This window comes from Pholcus phalangioides, unplaced genomic scaffold, assembly GCF_987345545.1.
Source record: "Pholcus phalangioides strain wild (caught in Gottingen) unplaced genomic scaffold, Ppha-v1.0 ptg000007l_1, whole genome shotgun sequence".
In the NCBI taxonomy this organism is placed as follows: Eukaryota; Metazoa; Arthropoda; class Arachnida; order Araneae; family Pholcidae; genus Pholcus; species Pholcus phalangioides.
Genome location: NW_028301600.1, coordinates 19688324 through 19713436, shown reverse-complemented (window position 1 = coordinate 19713436; position 25113 = coordinate 19688324). Strand labels below are relative to the sequence as shown.

Genomic DNA, 25113 nt, shown 5'->3' with positions numbered 1-25113 from the left:
TAATCCACAATCAGTTCACCGTGTATAACCGTGTGTGTGGACCTGCTGCACTCTGCCGTTGCTGGATTTGTGACTCGCCTGAAATGTGTTATCTCCTGCGGTGGTGGCCATGTATAACACATACTGCTGTAATAAATGATTTGGAGGCATTATTTTTGTTATTTGCATATCTTTTCTTTAACTTGTGTATGTCAGCACCACCTATTGGCTGTTTTTGAGTTTTTTTCATCTTAAAAAAATTCCTGTGACCTAGCGATGCTAACCCTGCAAACCACTTTTTATTTCGGTTATTTTTCCGGTTTTTATGAATTTTTAAATTTCTATGGACTTTTTGCCCACCCTGTATTTGCTTTAAATCACTTAGGGAGAGAAATAACTCTGAAAAGCTAAATTTTCTCTGACTGGCTGGTTCTCCCATCAGAGAAATTTGCAGATCACAAAGGGTTAATACACTGTTATAAACATAAAAATTAATTACAAAACTTCATAAGTTTGTTTTGCAGTAAATGGAAGGACTGATGACAATGAAACTTGGAATCAAGGGAAGCAAAACTACGTACTGTATATACTGGTGTATAAGCCAAGTTTTTTTTTTTTTCCAAAAAATCTTTCATATATTGGGAAGGTAAACTTATACACGGATCAGTTTTTAAAAAAAAAAAAATTCAGCCTGAGTTTCATCAACCCCCCTCCCCAATAAAGTGGGTCCGACTCGGCCCACAAAAAAAAAGTATGAAAACAAACTAAACATCTCTTATAGCTGGCTAGCAGACCGAACATTTTATACAACCATGCCTTTTTCCCTTGCTGTTGCCATTGACATGATAGAAAATGTTTTAATGCTGTCTTGTAAAGCATAGTAAGTAAATGGGGGATGGAAAAATATTTGAAAGGTTTTGATTGTTCTTCATTGTATTAAAAAAAAACTTTTACATCTTGAAAATATACATTTTTTTTCTCCAAAATGTGTAATTTTTCAGGATCAACTTATACACTGGTTTCTAGTTTTCTATTGTTTTTGTGGCCCTCAAGCTGGAGAGGGGGGGTCAGCTTATACACGAGTATATACAGTAAATGCTTCTAAGAAGTTCTATTATGAAATTTCATGAATATTAGCATGGAGCAGGTGAAAGATCAGACATAGTGAAAAAAAACTCCAAAAAGCAATCATGATAATTTTCAAGCAATAATGATGTTTAAAACAAAAGTTGTCAAGCAAAACACTCATCAAATATTTAAGAAAACCTATTCAGTTCAGAGGATTAGCAATTTCAGCATTAGATGAAATCAAGAAACATGTAGCATTATCATATCATGAAAAAAAATTCAATAAATTTTTTTTTTCTTACAAAGTTCTTACGAGATCTTTGCGAGATTTTATTTTACATTTTATATATATTTTTTAATTGCCTTATTTCTTAGTCTGTCCACTGCATGAATGTAAATAGTACAGTCAGTATAAAAAAAAACCTGTTCAACACAAACATGCACAGCAACTGCGTATCAACTACCCCTTCCCAGGATGAAATATAATGCTTATGTAATTAATGCTTTCTCATATTCTACATACATCTGCTACAAATTGTTTGGTAATGTTTGGAACCGACCTTGAACAATTGAGAGATGCTATTTGAAAACTCAAAAAAGTAGTGAATCTTCTCTATTTGTCATTAGTTATTATTAGTTGCGTTTGAAGCTTTGTAACATATAAACAGTTTTTTTTTTCACAGTGACAAATTTTACCTGGAAGATGCATTGCACCCATTCAAGACATTTTGCATGTTTTTCAAAATAATTTTTTAAAATAATTTTTGTTTTTCAAAACAATTTTTTAAAATAATTTTTGTTTTTCAAAACAATTTTTTAAAATAATTTTTGTTTTTCAAAACAATTTTTGAAAATTCATAAACAGATTCTAAAATATATATAATAAAGCAAATATTTTTTAAATGATCATTAACATTATCAACAATTTGTCTTTGGAACATGCAACAATTATTTGTGAAAAAAAGTTTGTTTTCTTTATTTGTGTATGAATAAATATTTATTCTGCAGCAATAAAATAACTTTCATTCATTTGTCGAAATAGAAATTTTTGGTGTTTGTACCCAATTGGTATACATTGTGCCCATCCTAGTAACATCCCAATTGTTCCCAATAGAAGGAAGTTAATGCTTATATTTGGGCACTTTCAAGTTCAATAACAGTGAGGACTATACGAAAGAAAAAAACGTTTTAGATGTAACTATTTTATGAAAAATGAAGTGCTTTTCTTTTAAGTATGAGAATTATTTGTGAACTTTTCCTTTTAAAATTTAAATTATTTTTAATAAGTTGTGTTTGCAATGTTTATATTTCTATTTGCATCTGAGGATAAATTTTATTTTCATAAAAAAACCTGGAAAAAAAAAGAGACTAATAATTAAACTAATAATTAAATTCTTAAACTGCTTTCTTAAATTTTTTATTATTAAAGACTCTGATAATTACTTTATTAAATAGAGACTAATAATTAAATCAACAATCACTAAATAAGAATAAATCACATTTATTTTTGTCTTTTGCACTTCAATAAACTTTGAAAGATCCATATCATTATTCAATATAGATGACCAATTCTGGTAAGAACTAATGACATGCAAATTGAAAAAATAAAGAAAAAACTTATTTGCCTTTTTTGACTATAAAGCAAAGCATATAGCAAGTAACATGTTTTAGTCATAACATATGCGTTTAAAAAAAAAGACCAAAAATGTTACATTTGAATAAAAAATAAAAATTATACTATTATTTAGCAAAAAAAAAAAATTTACAACTATTTAGAAAAAAAAAGGTTTTTTTTACTATCGTAAAATCTTCCAAGAATTTATTTGTTTTGGCACATTTTTTGATACCTCAACAAACCATAAGAAACCAGCCATAACTTTTTTTCTCATCCCAATACTCGTATTACACTGAAGCCGGTCTGATGAAAATACTTTTTATTTTTGTGGATACGTGGGAGAACTTTAGCTTACAAAGTCTTCACAGCTTAAACAAGTAATACTCTAGAAAGGATATTAACTTACAGTGGAAGGGAAAAACTTTTGATGCTTTGCTTATTATATCTTCTGCAATAGATATGAAAATAACTGAATGTTACCACAACTGACTTTGAAAAGTATCGTTTAATTTATATAAACATGAAAAAGTATGTCTCTGCAATCCAAAAAAAAGTAAAAAAAAGAATGAATTTCTATGTTTGTAACTTTTTCATCAAACACTTTTCAATTCATGAAAAATTCATATTTATACCATTCATATTATATGCACATCCAACTTTAGTTGTTGCAAAATTTTTTCACAAAGTTATATGAATAAATGAGTTTATTTCCAGAGAACTATAAACAGATAAGATTTATTCATTAAAAATAACTGCAATAGACATTCAATTTTTTTTATTACATCTAAATATTCTTATGATTTGTATGTTAAAGAAATTAAAATACATTTCTAACTTTCTACATACTCAGAAATTTAATTTGAATACTCCACAAGAAATATTTAGATTTCCAATAAAATTTAATTATTTGCTTAAAACTCTGGCAGGCACTGCATTGGGAAAAGGTAAGTTCTCATTTTATTACACAATAAAATTTGACTACTGTATAATAGAGATTTCCAATATTTGTTTAGAATTTCTCTAGCTAAATTTAAACCTCTTGCACTCTTTTAATTTGCATATGTAGTTGAAGTGTGACTATATTAAAAAATCATAAATATCTGAAACAGTATTGAATTCTTTTGAAATGAACAGCCTCATTTTGATTACAAAATCTCTTCCTTTGGCAATTGGTGTAACAATTACATCAATTATTTCATGAGATGGGTTGTATTGAATAATATCAGCACTTAAAAATATATATATTTCAATATATGCCCTATAATGTAACACAAAAAATGTTATCAATTTACAATGACTACTTTAGATCACGATATTTATGATGGAATAAGCTGCAAAAATTTCTAACTAAATTTTCTATCATGTGACATCATATCCACTATCATTAGTTTCTTCTGTGAGACACTTTGAAGCCATGGACGACAACTGAGAATCATCACAAGATTCAACAGAGACTAAACTACTCATTTGCCGGCTAGAGTTCCCTTGACTTGAAGAGCTTGAATGCACTGGGGTAACTGATGTTGGACATGTAACACAACTGAGTGGCCTTGAATTTCCATAGTTTGGAAAACTATTTTTCATAGCCATGGATGATAAAAACTGAGAAAATTTATCATTGCTATCTAAAGATTTCAAACGCATCCTCACAGAATCAACTGTGTCAAGAAGATTCTTTGCATCCATGGCTAAAATATGAGCTGAAGAAAGCATCCCTTTTCTATAATCATTATCTAATGTAGTTCTAGAATATTTGTGTGCTTCTTGCATAGCTTTAACCAACGATGCCATATCTTTGCCAAGGACCTTGTGAGCCATTTCAATCTAAAAGATAGGTAAAACTAAATTTAAGAAGAAATGTAAAATAATCAATGTTACAAGAAAACATAAATTGCATTTGCATTATTTTCAGCGCAAGTTGGCTAACCTCTGCATAAAATCATATTATATCGGGTGCATAGCTACCAGCATGCACCACATTTTACTGGCGAACCGTTGATCTTAAAGGCATACATCTAATTAAAAAAAGTATCCAATAATGTGTAGATACATCATTTATGTTGCAAGGGGTTGTATAGTTATTAAAATAAAAAATAATTTTTTATATGGACACCCTGTACTCAAAATCCCAATTACAAAGTTGTTGTCCTGTCTCTCATGATGCTAACAAAATAATAATAGTTTGATATTATGCACATTTCTCCTGTTTGTTTTTCCCCCAACCTTTCCTCATTCTTTGAATTCAAATATCTCACTAAATATTTCACTTGAAAAAGTGGAAATTTTCTTTTCTGTTGGTATCACAGGAGAGACAAGGCAACAACTTTCTAATTGGGATTTTGAGTACAGGGTGTCTGTATGTATAAAAAGTTTATTTTTTTTTATTTTTACAACTATACAACCCCTTGCAACATGAATGATACATCTGAATTCTACACGTTACTTGGATACTTTTTTCGAATTGGAAGCATGCCTCTAGGATCAATGGTTTGTCAGTAAAAAGTGGTATGTGCTGGTGGCTATATGCAAATCCTGTAGTTTTGTGTTGATTTAAAAAAATATCCATCATTACCTCTCTGTGAGACCATGAAGGAAATTCTGGTATTAACTTGTCTACAGCTGCTAGAAGATGCCTGAGGTCAATTCCAACTTGCTATAGCAAAGAAAAGAATTCAATAAAAATCAAAAGCTCATCAAATAAGCATATAAACCAACAAAACAGGTTGTGTACCCATAGTCATTTTCCTAGACAATAAAAAAAAAATTAATCATGATGAATATGAATTTAGTTTTTTTTTTACATAAGAAAAAGAACTGTATAATGGAAGAAAAATTCCCGCCCCGTTCATCATTTTCTAATGATAATTATTTTCATTCAAAAGATAAAAAAATACAACAATTTTAATAAAACTCAATGCAATCAGACTAACCTTCAGTTTTCTTTGAAAATTTCATAATCTTTTACTATGTGATCAGTAACCACATCATATATTATGTTATGGTCATTGTCCTTAAGTAAAAATGCTTATCAAAATTTATTAGAATCTGTCACAGTTGAGATGCCACAAAAAAAGCTATTGGATAGGCCATGGCTTTGAATTAGCCACAAGAACTAAAAATTAACTCTAAATAAGCAACAGCTTTATTACGGAAATTACAGTAAATGAAAATGATTGCCCCTGTGTTTGTATTTCCAATCAAATCTACGTACTTTGACCAATCTTTCATAAACTTTTCCATACATGTCTAATAAGCTTCCACTTAACCATTTGAAATTGTCAGAAATTTAAAAAATTGTTGAAAAGCATGAACTCTTTATCAATAGGTAAGCTTAGTTTTCTTTGAAAGATTAAATTTCCAAAATGAAGAATATTTACACAGTACCCAGATCAGAAATTACAACAGGTTGTAAGAGCTATCAAAGAAAAGACAACTCAAGGGAAAATGTTTTGATAATGAACTAAATGTTGCCAAAATAATTTCTTGTTTAGAAGATGAAATTTAGTGGGGCAGAAGGACAGCAGATAATTATTTCACTAGTCTGACTCTAAACAATGAAATGATTAATAATGTGAAAGCATGCTAATAAATACCAATGGGGTCTCTGAACAGAGAAAATTTCCCACCATGTGCTCCAGGAAAAGCAAAATACAATAACCCTGTTATGTTACTGATGTCAGGACATGAAGAAAAAATGATATACAGAAAGCATAATATAACCAAGGATTTAGTGGCAGTTAAATTTTTAACAATGATTTGAATAGTAATTTCAAGGCAAATAAAAAAGGTGGAATATCCAAGTGCACATAACAAGACACAGTGTAATGAGGGGTTATGATATTTTAAATTCCTGTTACAGGCAATGCGACTAATTTGTTTTCAGTGCCCTTAATTGTTAAGCAGATTTCTTTAGTGTCTTAAAAATATTCCAAGATATGTAATGAAAATGGGAAACGTATCAAAAAATCATAATCAGTGTTGTAGAAACGATAATACTGACTTTGGAAATATTGAGACAATTAAATCTTGTGTATATTTCTGTATATTTCTTTTTGATTTCAAGCAGCTAGAACATCCAGACACACTACTTAACTTGGCTTTTGATATGAGCAACAACACTTTCTAAGTTGTGGCAATCAAACTGGAGAAATTATGCTTTTCCCATACTACATTTATGTTTTAAAGCTCCAGAGTGAAAAGCTCAAAATTTTTTTGAAAAAATTTTCTTTCTGAAAGAAAAGCTAAAACTATTGTTTATTAGGGAGGAAATGTTTATATTATACAGCTTTTATATTAATGTCCAGATCACCCTTCCTATTTCCTATCTATCTGAATGAAAATATAATATTTGCATCATACAACAGCCAACTTCAATGGACCAAGTATTTCAGGCAGCATTATCTTAATTTTATAATGTTCTTACCTTTACCAATTCTAGATATTCAGAAAGTTTCCCTTGTTGAACACCTTGAGTCAGATTCATGACAGATCTAACCACGTTTGTAGTGCTTTCATAAACATAATCATTGGTTCTATCCAAAGTAGCAGTTGGAGCTTGTTCAATCAACTAAAAACAAAAATTCCATACTAGTACAAAATTAACATGCTTTACTGATTAATGTGTATGCTAAGAAACATAAGCAAAAACATACCGAAAAAGCTGCTTTCGCCCCATCAGGATTTCCATTTGTCGACTTCGGAATAAGTCTTTTTGAATCTATTTAAAAAAATCACAAGATTGGATTTATATGAGATTTTAAGTAGTTACTGAGTTGAAAATTCTTGTTTTGAACTCTTTTATAGGCTTTTCCCCTACTTTATACCTTTTATCAATCGTGATGAAACTGTGTGCCTAGTTTTATGGGATTTTTGAAAAACAAAATACATGAACTAGAATTCAGAAAAATATACTAGTGAAAAAAGAAAACATAATTTAAAACTTAAGAGGTGATATTACAAAACATTGGAACTTTTAATTATTTTCATGAACAATGTTGTCTCTTCTGATTAACACATTGGCTGGAGAGATTTTTTAACTTTTTTTTCTTTCATAAAAACTTGCTAAAGTAATGACTGCATGAATATAATGCTGCTGGGTGCTTCAGAACTCTGACATTAATTAAAATAAAGTAAAAACAATTCTTGATGAAAGCAAACTTGCAATAGTTTACCTGCATATATCTTTAATTTATTTGCTTATTCATTTTTGTCTAACCAATGTCATTTTACACAGGGCAATGTAATTCGACCAAGACTTAATGTTTTAAGTTGATCTTGAATAGCTAGAAAAATTCAGTAGAATCTCGTTACCAGTGTTTCCCAAAGTGGAAAATATTGGGAAGGGATGATGAAATGGTCTTGGGGGGGGGGGGAGTAGAGGCTCTGGGTATAACAGGATCCTATGGGTTGACTTAAGTTGGGGGGGACAATGGAATAAAAAATATTTCTGAAGGGGGGGGGGGGCTAGAACAAAGTTTAGGAACCTGTGCTCAATACAGTAAACTTTTTAATTAACTTTTCCATAATGATCACATTTTTGTAGTTCAATATACATTAAAAATTATCTCTCTATTATGAGAATTTTCTGTCTAACAAATTTTTTGGAAAAAATCATTATTTGCACCTACGCCACAAGTTGACGGAACAAGCTCAAATTTGTAGACTTACAGAAAATTACATGTCACAGGGGCAGTTGGATGACAAGTTTTTAGTATTTCTAAAATCTGATACCTAACAAGAATTTGAACCTTGCTAAGAACCAAATTAATTGTGCGAAAAAACAAAACAAAACTACTGATTTTTGAAATGAATACATGCTCTTTTTTGTCGTAAAGGTGGGATTTGTAATTTTATGTATGTTCGGAAAAACTTTATGAATCCAAACTTGAATTACATTAGTATAAATACCTATATATACATACCAATATTTGAAACTGAATCAACTCCTGTACTGCAAGGAGAACTTGGAAGACCATCTGTGTCTAAACTGTCAGTATCTGAGCAATGTGAGCGATCGCTACATGACTGTCGCTTCCTATAGCACTGCCAAAAACATTTTGGATATACGGTAAAAATTTCAATACATATAATTATATTCAAATCACAATGTATTTCAACGTGACTTTTGTATGTAGTATCAATCGCCTATGTCAAATCCCATCACCGCACCCTCTTGTATAGGCCTTGGCCAAACAATATTGTATAAAATGAATAATAGAATAAAGAAAGCTGTCAACACAAAAAATTTTATTTATATATAAGTAAAATGACTGCTACAGGATTGGCAAATTGAAGACAACGCAAAAGTTTTTCCCACGTGATAAACTATTTTTCAAAAATTAATAGTCGAATTCTGTTTTAACGAATACCGTTATAGCGAAAATCTCATTTTAACGAACACTTTTCTAATTCCTCAGACAAGTTTGCATAAGAACAATGCAAACAGTTGGAATTCCTTTATAACGAAATTTCGTTTTAACGAAGTGATTTCTTTGGTCTCTTGGAGTTCGTTATAACAGGATTTGACTGTAGTTATATTCCAATCCCCTCCCATAAAAATAGTAGAAAATATTAATTGTATATATTTGAAGCTGCAAGTTTTTTTAAATAAAATTCATTGAAAATAAAATCACATTATCTGAATAGTGCAAAAAAAAAAGCTTAATGATAGCTTTCATCGCAATGTGAAGCTTGAGTCATAGATAAAAATCCATAATTAACTGTTTAAAGGCCGAACTATGAACAAAGTCACTTATTGTCTTGAAATTTGGGATTCGAAATCCTTTTGCATGCCTATACATAGATCAACTTTGAAACTAAAAAAAAAAAATTTTTTTTTCTTTGTTTTTCACTATGAAAGACTTTTTCACTTCCATAAATGGAACATCGGCATTTGGGAAGAGGTGAAAGTGGAAACTAGTGTATCACCTATATTTTTGGAGTACAGTTATCACACGAAATTTTCTATTTTCTACAACAAATTCAAATTCCCATACTGATTTTTTCAACATAAAAATGTGTGCAGAAAATTCAATTTTTTTTTCCAATGTCTGTGATAAAAGGGGGAAAAGATCTTTGATGGACTCGTTTGTCACATTGGTAGCATTTAGTGTTTTTCGGCAAACCGCACTCCGTCCTTGCATTGCAGACACAATATAATGGCCATCAAATGACCTGACATCTTTTTTCAGTTGACAATGTAGTCCTGGGTGAATAATTAACCCCTCCTTCAGTTGTAGAAGGTACATTGTCACTTCTCTTTGGAATTCCAAATGCGAAATACAATCCACTTCTCACAACTCTGAATGAATTATCCAACGTGCTATAATGGTCATGTGGCAAATCTTTTCCAATGTAATCTAGAACTGAGGTTTTGATCGGATTCTAGAAAGAATTTTTTTTTACCCCATGCAATCGTGTTTTTTTCGGATTGCTCAAAACTGTCTTGCCTTTTCTTGAAACTTTCACATAAGTGTTGTACTCATATTTTGCTCTTTTTTTCTGCCCTACATGTTTTGAAGAACACATTCTGGGAGTTTTCTGACACCTCATCCTCATTGTTGCAAAATTATCTAGCATTCCACATACATCAGTTAGAACTGTTGTTAATAGATCATTTTCGACAATATCTTTATCCGTGATGTTCCCATTTTCATTAGAAGGTAATTGACATATATCTACATCCTCTGATTCGGAATTTGAAAGATTTTCTAAATATCCTATAGCTTCTTCTAATGCGAGATATCTTTTTGATATGGTTACACACAGCTGAACACAACAAGATTATCTACGATTGTCGAACTCAGTTTGATTAGTATGCAGTTTGCAAAAACACACACATTTCAAAGAATACTCACACATTATAAACAATCCACCCCAGAAAGCACATTCCTCTGTGCCATATTTCCTAGAATTTGCCCCTATACACATGTCGAATGATGTCAACACAATGGGGTTTGAATGGGGAAATTGAAGCAGTGCACTGCAAATTAGATATCCCTAGAATTCTGCTCTCTTGAAAGGCCAATGTTCCATAAATGAAAAATGCATGATTGAACATTGAACAGATGTTGGACATGTAACACAACTGAGTGGCCTTGAATTTCCATAGTTCGGAAAACTATTTTTCATAGCCATGGATGATAAAAACTGAGAAAATTTATCATTGCTATCTAAAGATTTCAAACGCATCCTCACAGAATCAACTGTGTCAAGAAGATTCTTTGCATCCATGGCTAAAATATGAGCTGAAGAAAGCATCCCTTTTCTATAATCATTATCTAATGTAGTTCTAGAATATTTGTTAATGTGTAAGAGTACAAAAAGAATTAATTGACTTACTTTGATTGAAATATTAAGTGGTAGAAACAAACAAAATAATTTTCAATTTACTTCAAAATTGAAATGGGGAAAAATGCCCCCCAAAAAAAGTCAAATTTCAAAATTATGTTAAAAATGTTTATATCAACCCAAAAGTTTTTCCAAATTTATTTCAAAAAATACTTTGAACTCTCCTCTATATATATATACGATAAAAAACCGGCAATGTTTGAATCAATTTTTATCTGATAGCCCTTAAACGGTTAAGTCAAATGATGCCAAAAATCACATATTGTCACTTCATAATGAAAACCTCATACATCAATATTTTTTGACAGCTTTAGATTGAGAACATCATATCTCATCTATTACGAGAAAAATTGGCAACAATCTACCTGCTACAGAGGAAAAAATGAAACCCTTTTTGTGCATTATTGAATGGGATGTCCCATCCTTTTATTTGCTCTTCTTTTGTTGGGAATTTTCGATATATGAGATTTTCATTGTGACGATATATTGTGAGATTGAGACAACCTACAGTAGAGCCGTCTTATTCAGCTTTCCTCACAAACTGGACCTTCCTCTTAAACAGGCCTCAAAAAATCCTGTTCCTTACTTAACTCTCTATCTACTGGCAGTGCTCAAGAGTGCCACTTTTTTTTAACCCTGTAACATCCCTTACATACACAGTTGGGCAATGGTTTGAAGCATAAAGATGGCATGCTTTAAAGTACAAATACTAACAACTTTACAATCACCAGATGACAAAACAAATATAAGCCAACTAGTTTTTAAATATGACAAAGATTTTTTTTTTCTTACAACAATAATTATATTCAGAGCCATCTCAAGAGCATCGTGCGCCCCCAGCGCATGATTTTTCTGATGCCCTACCTGGTAAATTCTCAAAAGTTTTTCAACCAGATTTTATTTTTGTGTGAGGCTCTTTTTTCTCTTGAGGCCCATGGGTGTGCTCAAGTAAGCCCATGCATTAAGGCACTAATTATACTCATACAACCAATTAATGCAATTTTAGAATTTATTGACACAAAATATACAAAATAGGGAGGGGGATAAGACATGAATAAGGGAAAAACAAACAATGGTAGGGGAGAAAATCAATGTGTGTGTGCATATATCCATTTTAGACCTAAGAGATCTATATGTGATCTGTCCAAGGTCACAAACTACAAATAATAACAATATAAAGAATCAGTTTTAAAAAAATTATTACAGTGATATAGATGAACAATATTAATAATGGTTATAAATAGAGCCCGAATTACATGCACTAAAAAGTGGCAAAATATGCTCTAAAAATATGCAAATATGCACTTAAAAAGGAAAAAAATTTGCATTATCTACTTAAAAATGCAAAAATAAGCACTTGAGATACAAAATGTGCACTGAAAATCCCAAAATATGCATTAAACACCCCAGAATATGCACTAGAAATATTGAAAAAGTCAAAAATTCCAAAATATGTACAAAAAATGAGAAAATATGCTTTAAAAAATATCTCCATGCAAAAAAAAAACCAAAAACAGATGTGCTTTTAAAAGGCATCTTTTCTATTTCTTAGAGCCCATGTGTATTCATTTACAAAAAATATCTCCTCGTATATATATACCACATATGAAAATAACTTCTACATATTTTTTATACAGACATTTTTTAATTTTTGTTTGATGTAGTTGCTCAATCACAAAAATACCAGTAAGAAAAGAATTTCGACACTATTTCTAAAAAAAATTTAACACTTTGACATATCTCTAGAAACAGCCTTACAATAAAATAGTTAGTATTCGTAAAATACTTTATAAATATGTATTAATTCACTAAATTTCACCTGCGGGAAAAAAATGTTATGAAAATATTATGAATATTTATTTGAAAAATTAAAAAAAATATTTGAGTGAGCTTAAATAAAACCTTCAAAAATATGCACTTATACTGAAAATTTTTGCGTTTATGCATTTATATGCATTAATGCTAAAAAAGGCCAAAATATGCAAATATAATCTGGGCTCTAGTTATAAAACAGAACCGCAAAGCAAAGATAAGTGTCACAATATACAGGGTGCATAGCAAATGGGGTATGACATTTTACTGGTGAACCATTAATCCTAGCTAGGTATAACTTCTAATTAGAAAAAGTTTCCATATAATGTGTAGTGCTCAGATATGTCATTCATGTTTCAAGGGGTTATATACAAGGGTTGGACAAAATAATGTCAACACCTGTGCAAAAAACAATACACGAGGGAACCTGTCGTATACGCCCGCCTTCTAGTGTAGAAGAGTTCCACTTAGTGGGCGATAATGTGCACACATCAGTCTAGTCTTAGCATTCGGATGCAATGTATATTGGGGCATTAAAACTTTGTTATGGCTGACCTCACAGATTTCGAAAGAGGCACGATTGTTGGAGCCCGTCTCGCCAGGGCCACAGTAACGAAAACGTCCACCCTTGTTGGTGTCAGGAGAAGTACTGTGTTGATGGTAATGACAGCCTATAGCAAACAGGGAAAGACATCTACCAAGCATAACAGTGGCCGAAAGTTGAAGATGGCTGATAGACCCAGAAGGGTTTTGAAGCGAATTGTGGCCAGAAAGCACAAGATAACAGCATCCCAGATAACATCTGAGATGAAGACACATGTACAGGAAGGTGTATCGACAAAAACTATCTGCCGTGAACTGCATGCAGCAAACATACAAGGTAGAGCGACTATTCCAAAATCATTGGTGACACCATCCAATGCCTTGAAATGATGAACATGGTGTCACGAACATAAGAATTGGGCACAACAACAATGGTAGAATGTCATCTGGTCAGACGAATCGTCGTCCACATTATTCCAGATTAACGGCCGTGTTTACGCTTGGAGAATGCCAGCACAAGCTTATGATGTTGACTGTCTCCTTTCTACTGTTAAGCATGGAGGGGATCAGTGATGCTGAGGGATGTCATGTCTCCCCATGGTATCGGCCCACTTGTTGTCCTGGATGGGCGGGTTAAAGCATCGTTTTATGCCAGTATTCCTGGCCGACCATCTTCATACAATGGTGCAACATTAGTTCCCTGATTCTTGACCTGTGTTCCAAGATTTAATTCGCCCATTTACACAGCTGGAATTGTCAGAGACTGGCTTGATGAACACGATGATGAACTGCAACACCTCGTGTGGCCCGCTCAGTTCCCTGATCTTAATATAATTGAACCATTGTGGGGTATTTTAGAGACCAAACTGTGCAGTAGGTTTCCACCTCCAAAGACACATTCTTCTGAATTAGTGATTTTTTGCAGGAGAAGTGGCTACGTATCCCTGTGACCGTGGTGCACGACGGTATAATAATACAAATAATTACTGTATTTGTCCATCCCACGATGGATACAAGCTGTAATTAAAGGAGGGCCAACAGCCTATTAATGAAGATTTTGTCTCATTTCACAGGTGTTCATATTATTTTGTCCAACCCCTGTATATAGCTATATTAAAATATGCTCTGTGTGCCCTAAAACCCAATTAGAAAGTTGTTGTTGTTTTTCCTGATGTCAACAAAACAAAATTCCATGTTTCCACACACACACACACACACACACACACACACACAAGTGCAATCTTTTTTTTTTCTCTCTCTCTCTCTCTTTCTTTTTTTTTTTCAAAATTTGACGGAAAAACTATGTGTCTATTATTATATAAAGTTTTCTCTTAAATTTATTTTTTTCCCTTGTCACATGGAGGTGACACGGGAACTACGTTACACAGCTACTATATATAGCCATGTATCACACATTGGCAATGAAAAAATGGATTTGGTGCCTACCAGACCGTTTCACATCAGCATATTGAACTTTGGCCAAGGCTCTCCAGCCTCTTTGTAATTGGCCAGCCAAAGCCCAAACCATTTCTGAAAATCAAAATTTCGCCAAACCTCTCAGTCATTTTGTGAATTGGCTGCACTTCTGGCTTTGACAGTAACATATAAATTTGTTTTGTCAAACTAGGAATTAAATTGAAAAAGTTTGAACATACAAACAAGAATTTTATACAAGTACGGTTTTTGCCTAATCCAATGATCAACTTCTAAAAGTAGTCTTCAATGTTAGTAATTGTTGTAATGTAATGAAATAATTACTTTTAAAATTTAGAATATTAAGCTATATTTGTTAACTCAAATGGTAAGGCATTGTACATTTTGGGAACCAAATATCTCTTTTTTTTATGTGAAGGTATTTCAAAGATTTCACCAGGTCTCCTGAAAAAAATGAATTTTTTAAAAGAGCATAAATTCTTGTTTTTATGTAGGGTTAATAAACTAATAGAATACTAAACTACACTAATAAAATAATAAATAAGGTCAACCCATTTAGTGACAACCAAGTGTCATAAGCCTAAAAACTTTTCCTCTTAGTAAGACTAATTTTCGTGGTCTCAACCCTAACTAATTTTCATTAAGATTTCTCTTTTGAAGTGTTTTCCCACTTACAGCATTTTTCAATGGCGAGTTTTGAGAAAAGTTATAAGCAAGATCCTCTGTATAATAAATGTCTTCTCTTCTACTAAACCACACATGCACCTCATCCATATTCCTCTGCAGAATTTATAACAAATTGGTATATCATGTTGGAATAAAAGGAAAATTTCTCTGCCCTCACAGGGGAACTCAACCCCCAGTCTCTCGTCTTCTCTTCTGAAAAAACTCTGAGCATGTGGTAGCAGTGCACACTTGCAAATTATAGAGGGATTGGCTCTACTTGAGATATCTCTAGTGTAGTGCTATTTTATCTCAGGAATGTTTTGACTGCCCATTTCTGTATACCAATACTCTCTATTTATAGTCTGTTATTTAAACACACGAACTCTCTCTGACAGACTCTTCTTGGAAAAATAAGGTGCCATAAAAAGCTGTGGGCTTTGTGTCATCTTTCTATGGCTGTCTTCAGAATATCTCAAGAATAATAGTCTATTTTATTTGTCTATAGACCCAACTTATTTCCCTATCCTAATTTGACAGCCCAAGTTATAACCAGAAATATTGGCACTATATTAACATCAAGTTTGCTTCAGGAAAAGAATACCTCAAATTTTTGTTTTATTTATTGCAGGTGTTCTTCCTGTGGAATTAGAATATAAAACTAGACAAATTTTTGGGTCAATTTTAACTCTAGATTGGACAGAGAACATATACAGGAGAATATTTATCTATTTTCATGTTTTCTTATAAAAGTGCAACAAAAGCACATTTGTGATATTTAATGAGAATTTTCAAATTATTTTTATTAAATGTAATATTACTTGTAATACATTATATGATATACAAATTATATGCCAAATAGCTGTTAAGAGTACAGTCGTTATACTAGTTTGATATATTTTTATTTACAACATGAAAGGTGAAATCAAAATTCTTATCAGGATGTTTTTATTTAGTAAATTCTCTTATGACCTTTAAATCATCTATGTGGACTTCCCCCCCCCCCCCAAGAAAGTAATAGGGTAATAGAGGCGTAGAAAAAGAAAACTCTTTTCAAATAGTCATATCTTAATTTTTTACTGGCCGAATTCAGATTTGAATTTATTTTTAAATATATTTTTTCTTATTCATTAGTGAAATATGTATTTTTTCAATTAAAAAACCGTTAAAAGGTTAAGGGCAGCAAAATACTGTTCACCTCATTGTTGGTAAAAAATGTTTTGTTAAATAAAGTCACAGATAAGGAAGGTATATGATACAAACACTGACTGAACAATATAATTGCCCTAAGTAAATTTTTATACCTCAAAATATGCTGTGAAACTCTGAGTCACTTAATTAGACTAAAAAAGTTTCTACTTATGAGGTAATTGTTTATAATTACCTTACCATAGTTTTTTTTTCCACCTAAAATATGCATTAAATAGAAAAAAAGCTTACTATTTTTTAATATAATAAAAAATACTGCATTACCTGTATTGGAACAAAATGACTTTCCTCCTGAGCAAGCCAACGTGAATCTTCTTCCGATTCTCGCTTTTGCTGTTGCAATTTCATTTCAAAGAACTTTTGTTCAAGGTCAGTTACTTTACTTTTACCCTGATTATGTAGTGAATCCTAAATATGAAAGTTACAGATCGACAGTCAAAAAATTCTGATGCTGTAACTAAAAATAAATTACGAAAAACAATTTTGAATTTCTTGTTAAATCTATAAACAATCTAGACTAATGAGTATGATAGGTAGTGAGAATAATAAATGTGATAAAAATTAGTTAAAAAAAAAATTCAATATAACTTTTTTTTCCAAATCAGTCTTTGAAGATCTGATAGATTTCTGAAATGGATAAACTAAGAAGTGATTCATGACTCATAAGATATATATGATATGAGCTTATATATATGAATTTTGCAATGTATTTATGTAATGAATATAAATTTTATGAAAAAAAGATTTATATTCAAAAAATTAAAATGATGGTACACTCAATATAAATGCTTTGTAGGAATTTTAATTGTTTATGTAAATATTGTACATTTTAATCATTAGAAGATCAAAGCTATATATTACTTTTCTACATCAAGAAAGAGTGAAAGTAAAATTTTCAAGACACTCATACACTAAATGCAAATGTAAAAATCACAACATGTAAATTTCTTAATAAGGCAATTCAAGTAAAAACAAAAAATATACAAGGTGGATGAGAAGTCTTGGTCTTGGAAACATTTCAAAAATCAATAGCGAATCAGTTAATTGACATAAAAAGATGCGCGCAGTTGCACTAAAATACTTATCATGGTCCTACAGTTCTTTTTGATAAATTTGAAAAGTGGTTCAAATCTCACTCACAGGAGGCACTGTAAAATGAAAAACTTAACACATAAAATGCAACACAAACTGTACAGAACACAAAAAGATGCGTAAACCTATTACATTTCAATATGAGCACCCTTTTTATCTCTGGATACATCTAAACAGATGAAAGTGTGCTTATGTTGAAATATGTAAAACAAATTGTTACAAACATTAATTACGCACTGTTTGTGACATTTTATGTGTTATGTTGAATTTTCAGTTTTACAACACCACCTATTAAATTATTATTAAATTTAAATCATCACATATTCCCAAGAGATCTTTGGGATCTGTCCAGGGAATTTGTTATTGTGTTAGTAAACATCCATGCCCGAACCGGGATTTGAACCCAGACCTGCAGTCAGAAGCTAGCTCCCAAACCCCTGGACTGCCAGGTGGCAATTTTGGTCGTCGAGTGAAATTTGAACTTTTTTTAATTCATCAAAAAAAAACTAGGCCCCATGATACGTATTTTGGTGCAAATCGCACCTTTTTATGTCAATTGGGGGGGGGGGTTGATTCGTTAATTTTTTAAATGTATCCCAGATTTTCTCCTCCACCCTGTATATTTATTTGAATGTCACTTGCATGTATAGTATATACATTAACCGAAAATTTTAGAAATAGGACATTTACGCTATAAAAATTTGAAAACAAAAATGCAGTGTCCATAAAAATATGATTGTCATCTATGAACAAATAACTTTTTAATTCTTTTTTCCACAAATATTTCTAAACAGGACCATTATAGTTGAATTCGAAACAACAGAATTGTATAGTGATACCAAGACTTGCACTAAATTGGGATGTGACACAGGGGAATTTCTGCCAGCATTGTCAAACAACACAATCACTGCAAAAAGGAATGTGGTATGCTGACGCCTCAGTTCATTTTCTCACTCGTTAGATGGCGTCACCATGCCACAATGTGCTTCCATCCTCATAGCACACATATTTTTCCTTTTTTTAGTTGTATGAAGAGTACAACTCGACAGCTGCACGTGTTGTTGTTGATTGTTGTCTTGACGAGCCGGAGCCGATGTATGTTCATATCTCATGTCACAAAAATTATTCTCATAATGTTATAATTAGTATAGATGTTTAATCTAATTAAAAATTGAATTTATCCTTCTGATTCTCCTGGAGTCATTGATTCTTCCTTACAGGACTCTTAATTCATTGTCCATTTCTATGATTTCCATTGGCACCGTAATACTGACATCAAAGATTTTAATGGTATAGAGAATAAAGAAACTGAAATGCTGAATGAAAACAAATCTTCTCAGACAAGTCTAGGTACAACATAAAATTCCATAATGGCAAGAACTTTATTCACAAATACCATGGGGAATGTTATCTGGAAGGTTACATTGTCAGCATCATGATTTGGGTGCTATCACATTTCTTGTCTTTCATGAATCTCAAGGAATATGTGGAAGGTCTGGAAAAGATGAATGAAAGCCTTGGAGCCAGAAGTCTTGCCTTTGCTACAGAAGCATCTTGGAGGCCCACCTTCCAACAGGACAATATTACTGCCATACCGCAAGCATTGTTGATAGTTTCTTGCATTACCACAAAGTGTCACCTCTGCCTCAGTCCTTATCGTTGCCTGGTATGTTCCTCATCAAATATGTTGCATTTCTTTGCAAAACATGCTTCATTTTCTCTGAATAACTGTGTACACATATGTAACACACGACGATGAGAGACTATTTGATCAATCGACTGAAAAAAGAAGCCCTGTAATGAATTCTGTATATACACTGGTGAAAAATAACATCCCAAAACAAATAGTATTCTATCTGTTCTTAGTTTTTGAACTCAATTTTTCCCTCACTGTAATACAAAAGTCTGATTAATATTTACAAAGCTTGATTTTAAAACAAAACCAGCATCATAAGAGACATGAAACATACCAAACTACTATGTTTAGGAGACAACGTCCATGTAGGGAGTGAAGGAAGGCTCCCACGGCTTTCATATTCAAATACACCAGATTCCTGAGCAGTTAGATAAGCAGGTTGAAAATGATTGTTGCAAATGGTAGATGGTGAACTGGATGTACTACTCCGGTCCATTGGTTGACGAGAAGGCTTAGAAAAAAATATTTTTTTACATACTTCAAAACTTTGATAAAATCTTACCAGAATAAACACACAACAGGAAAGAAATAAAGATCACAAAGCTCCTTTGAAATATAATTGAAAAATATATGCCTAAACCAGTTGTTCTCAAAAAAGTGGTCTGTGAGAGGGGTGTACAAGATCAGTTGGACAGTAGATGAGATGTATTCAATACGATGAGAATACAATAGAATAACAATAAAGCAAATAATTATGGCAGAGCAGAGGATACTTTTGTTCTCTCACCCCAGAGTTTCTCTGGAAATGAAAACTTTTAAGAATAAACTTTCATAAATACTTTGTAGATAAAACATAATTATTAAACTGTTGCTTTCATAAATAACTTATCATTGTTTATAAAACAGAGTATATCATTGGTTATAGCTGATCACACTGTTATAACTTCATGAGGTTTGTTATACGATTATAAAAATGTTGTTTTGTGATACAAATTTCAAGTGTTTGATAACAACTTTGTCACATTGTTTGCTATAAACATGCATCTGACAACTTATTGTTTATAAAAAAATACATGATTATGCTGGCTAACAAAATTTTACTTTTTTTTTGTTAAATAGAAGTGAAAATGTGATTCTTATAGACTTTTTCCTGCCATTTGAATCTGTTCATGAAACTTATCCATCACTTAGGGGTTTTCAATAAAATCAATTGTAAAAAACATCAAGTACTACAGTGAAACTTCTATACAACAATATTAAAGAGACTGGAGAAACATATTATACTGTATATATCATTATGGATAAAATATTTTAATTCTGTGGGAAGTATACCAGAACAGGAAAGTAATATCATTACATAGACAATTATTGTTATAGAGCAGTGGTTCTCAACCGGTAATCCATGACTGCTCAAGAAAAATAAATCAGTAAATTTTATAAATTAAAAAAAAAAGAAAAGTCTATGAGCTCCGCTATAAAAATCATATACTAAAAATTGTTCTGCACGCCAAAAAAAGGTAGAGAACTACTGTTAAAGAGGGTATCATTGTATATAATAATATCAATGAGAGAGAGAGAAGCCACATTAATGGCTTACATTAGAATGTTAACGTCACTCATTTTGATGTTAACACTATTGTGACTAATAGTGTTTATAAGCTAACATGTTTATCTTATCAAATCATTCACTCTTTAGTAATGTTTGTTGTTTAACAGTTATGACAAAAAGAGTTCTGGGCTGAAGATCTGTGGTATAATAAAATTTCAATTCTCAGATGTTTCATCTGCAGCTGCACAGCTGCATTGGGTCTGCTATCAGCCTGATGCAATGCAAATCCTGTGAGGCACTGAACTGGGGGAGCAGGGACGGGATTGGCCTTTTCAAAAGCTGAATAATATGGGGAGAAATTTGTGTCTCATAATATGGGATTATGCAATGAACCTAACCAAAAGGTTGTCCTTCTCAAGATGGAAAAAAAATCAAGTTTTATATGGATTTACAATATAACAATATATGTTATATGTGTATGAAATTATTTTTTCATTATGCATTTTATAAAGTTACGGCAGATATTCATTTTTTATATTTGCAATCAATCATTTTATTCAACCAATACTTTCTTCAGGGTATTGAATATAAGTGTCATAAAACATCTGAAAAAAAGTTTACAGATTTAGTTAATAAATACAAAGGCCACAAGAGGAAACTTGTCCAACAAGGTAGTTGAAAAAAAAATGCCCATAAAAAATATGGATGTCAAATACAACCAAAGTGCTTTATAATAGAATAACTGAGTATAATGAAAGTGCCTTGAAATAGTGTGTAACCTACATGTGAAAAACATTAAAAAAAATTTATGTACACTTCAAAACCACAAGCAACAATGAGAGGATTGAACTCAGCCAACTCGTTGGGTATTTTACGTGTTGTGGATTTGTATTTGTATATTTTCAGATATTTTAAAAATTGAAAATGCAATTAGAGAAACTCTTGCATATTTGTAATTTTTTAAATATTTATGCTATGAAAAGTTACCTTTGGTGGAGGTTCATCTGATCCTGCAGAACCTGAAACAACAGTATTACTTTGGTAAAATAGGGGGTAAATGATATCAATATATATAATAAAGCTACAAAAAATATATTATTAAAAGGTCATGAGAATTACCGGAATTACATGTAAAGGAAAAAACCCTAACCTGAATAGTGAAATTTAGGAATAAAGAGTAATACCATGGAAATTCACATTTTAAAATTGCATATTTATTTATAAATTATTAGGATGTGTTTTTTTGTGAATTTTTAAAGATATTAGCGTTCTTGTCTTTGAAAAAAAAGCAAAAAATATATATTTTTCAATTTTATTTGGTCTATTAAATGAAGCTTTTACCATGAAAAAAAAAATTTCAAGAGCACTCTTCATATAACTTTTATTTACAAACATAAAAACATGACAAATACCAATTGATACCAAAATATTTTGTGTTAACTCCTGCACAATTTTTGTTGAGAAATCAATTCTTCTATATATTGTAGATTATACAGTCGAACCACATTATAGTGCCTGCCCCCCATGCCGCAAAAGAATTCTGCTTAATAAAATGTGGCTTTAAATCAGGGTTTGACTATATTATAATGAAATACCAGCATTTTCTTTATCTTAATAAACTTTGATTTTATTCTTCTATGGCACTAAATCAAATTAATAAATATACAGGGTGTCCTGTAAGTGCTAATGCAGCCTTTATCTCATCAACCGTCCATCGTAGAGGCATGATTCCAATTAAAAAAATTTTCAAAAGGCATTCAAAAATTTCCCTGTACCAGTTTCAAAAGTGAAAATATACAGTATGCCACAAAACAAAAAAATCTAAATTTTATACAGTTCCCTTGTCCTCTGACTTCCAGTTAGAAAATTGTTGCCCTAAATCTCCCGAGGCCAACCTAAAAAAATTCCATGCTTCTAAGAGCAATATTCAATAAAATATTTAAATTTAAAAATTGGAGAAAAGTTAGAAAAGAACATCAAAAACTAATGGACAATGCTCCTTTCCCTCATTTATGCTGTCCTTTCCCAACTTTTCTCTGATTTTCGAATTTAAAATCTCAGCAAATATTGCACTTAGAAACTTGGATTTTTTTTTTGGCCTCAGAGACATGGCAGCAACTTTCTAATTGGAAGTCAGAGGACAGGGAGGACTGTTTAAAAATTCAGATTTTTTTTATTTTGTTACACACTGTATTTTCACTCTACATAGCATAAACAGTTGGACTCTGATTCAACAAATTTCTCAACTTATCAAATTTTTTCTGAAATTCTGGCAAAAATAAACGCCAAACTCCTATTTAACAAATTAAAAACCTTGATATAATGAATATCATTTGAGCTATATCCAAATCTTTCTTCTCGTTATTTCTCATCAACCATAACCAATATCCAAAGATTTAACTTCCCAGAGTGTCTACCACATACCACAAGCAAAATATGGTGACTTTTTCTCGTTCGACATAATGAACCATGCTGGATGGTTTTTTCATATCAGTAGTTCCCAATCTGGAAGTCGCGACCCTCTAGGGGGTTTGTGTTAATAAAATGGGGGTGTCTTAATGAAATGAGGGAATGCGAGTGAATTTACATAATAGAAACATGATAAGAAAAATCAATTTTAACCTTTTGCAACTTTTCATAGAGCATGATGATGTTAATACATATATGCACAATGTATTTTGATCAACCGTACAAATCTTTGATGCGGGGGGGGGGCGTGGCTGCAACCCCTTCACATGTTCCCATGTATCTCCACCAATAGTAAGCACTGTCTTGCATTACAAACAGAAATAAAATTTCTCTATCAGTCTTATTACTGAGAAAACTGTTGTACATTGTACTTTTGTTCATTTTTGCAGCACCACAGTCATTTTGTGCCCACGTGATGGTTAGGTGTTTTCGGCACACTTCCTGTGATGAAAAAGGTTTTCAACAGGAGGCTGATGTGGAAATGAATTCAGGAAAGAAAGACAATTCAACTGCCTTTGCAGGGATTCGAACCCATGTCTTCTCACTAGCCAGGTGAGCACCCTACACCACTATAGACTACACACAAAGGCAACGAATCTCAATCTTCGCTTCAAGCTCGTGTGTGCTGAACGGGACTGTACATGGACATCAGACCTAACTCAGAACAAAGTTCACAATCATTGACACTGCCACCACTTTGTGTGGAGAGTGACATCATCCTTGGAAAAGTTGCAATCTGGTGGCAATGTCAGTAATTGTGTGAGCTTTGGCCTGAGTTAGATTCGACCGTCCATGTACGGTCCTGTTCAGCGCACATGAGCTCTAAGAAAAGATTGAGATTTGGATTTCACTCACCACAAAGTATGCCTTTGTGGTGAGTGGTTTTCAGGCACCACCCCATTAAGGCTTACCCGGCAAGTGAGAGGACATGGGTTAGATTCACCGCAATTGCAGGTGAATTTTCTTATTTTCCTTAATTCATCTTCATATCAGCCAGCTGTTGAAAACCTTTGTATGGATAGCGGAAAATGACATCGTCCTTGGATATACATGTCAATATGCCTACAATAGTTCCTAGGGGACTAGAATTATTAGTTTCAATGACTCGTAAAAGACTACTACTACTAAACCCAGACATGCACCTCGTCCATATTCCTTTGCGGAACCTCTAACGAATTGGTACATGCGGGAATGTGCGTGTACGTGTAGTGAAACCTGATGTGAAGTTTGTTTCTGTGTAATGCTTGTTATGTGTAGTGCTGCCATCTTCACCAGTTTTTTCTAACTATGAGTGAAGTGTAATGATTGAATAATTAATCATTGTAGGCTTGTTGCTCTCTGTGGCGAGACTTTTTAATGGAGAGATCGGCTCGCATTTGCGACTCGAAGTTGGGAACCACAGGAAACCAACTTCAGCTGACCACCACTGCGGTGACAGTGGGGTTCGAACCCGGATCCTCGCAACGCGAGTCTGTCATTATGCCCACTCAACCACCGCAGCGGCCTCATAAAAGACTGCCGGTAACTGGTTTCAAATGTCAAGGGCAATTTCTTGAGATGACTTAGAGGGAGAGAAACCCGGAACACGCGTACAAAATTAAAGTCTACTGAAAACCTGGACATTTGGAGAGAGCTAACATTTTTGTTCTGTCGCGAGGCGATCTAGAAATTAACTGTGAACAGTTCAAAATTGAA

General features: G+C 32.3%; 1 protein-coding gene across 2 annotated transcripts in view; it reads right to left on the bottom strand.

Moving 5' to 3' along the window:
* Nucleotides 1-3149: 3149 nt before the first annotated feature.
* The window catches only part of LOC149085030 (focal adhesion kinase 1-like), a 174747-nt gene continuing 152783 nt past the window's right edge, over nt 3150-25113 (bottom strand). For both annotated transcript variants that reach the window (XM_089232792.1, XM_089232791.1), the window contains exons 21-28: nt 21937-21968; nt 19735-19911; nt 16937-17080; nt 8584-8704; nt 7315-7379; nt 7086-7229; nt 5235-5315; nt 3150-4486 (exon numbers count right to left, since the gene is read on the bottom strand). In XM_089232792.1, the coding sequence (XP_089088918.1) occupies nt 4022-4486; nt 5235-5315; nt 7086-7229; nt 7315-7379; nt 8584-8704; nt 16937-17080; nt 19735-19911; nt 21937-21968 (1229 nt within the window). In that variant the 3' untranslated portion in view covers nt 3150-4021. The remainder of the gene's footprint in view (nt 4487-5234; nt 5316-7085; nt 7230-7314; nt 7380-8583; nt 8705-16936; nt 17081-19734; nt 19912-21936; nt 21969-25113) is intronic.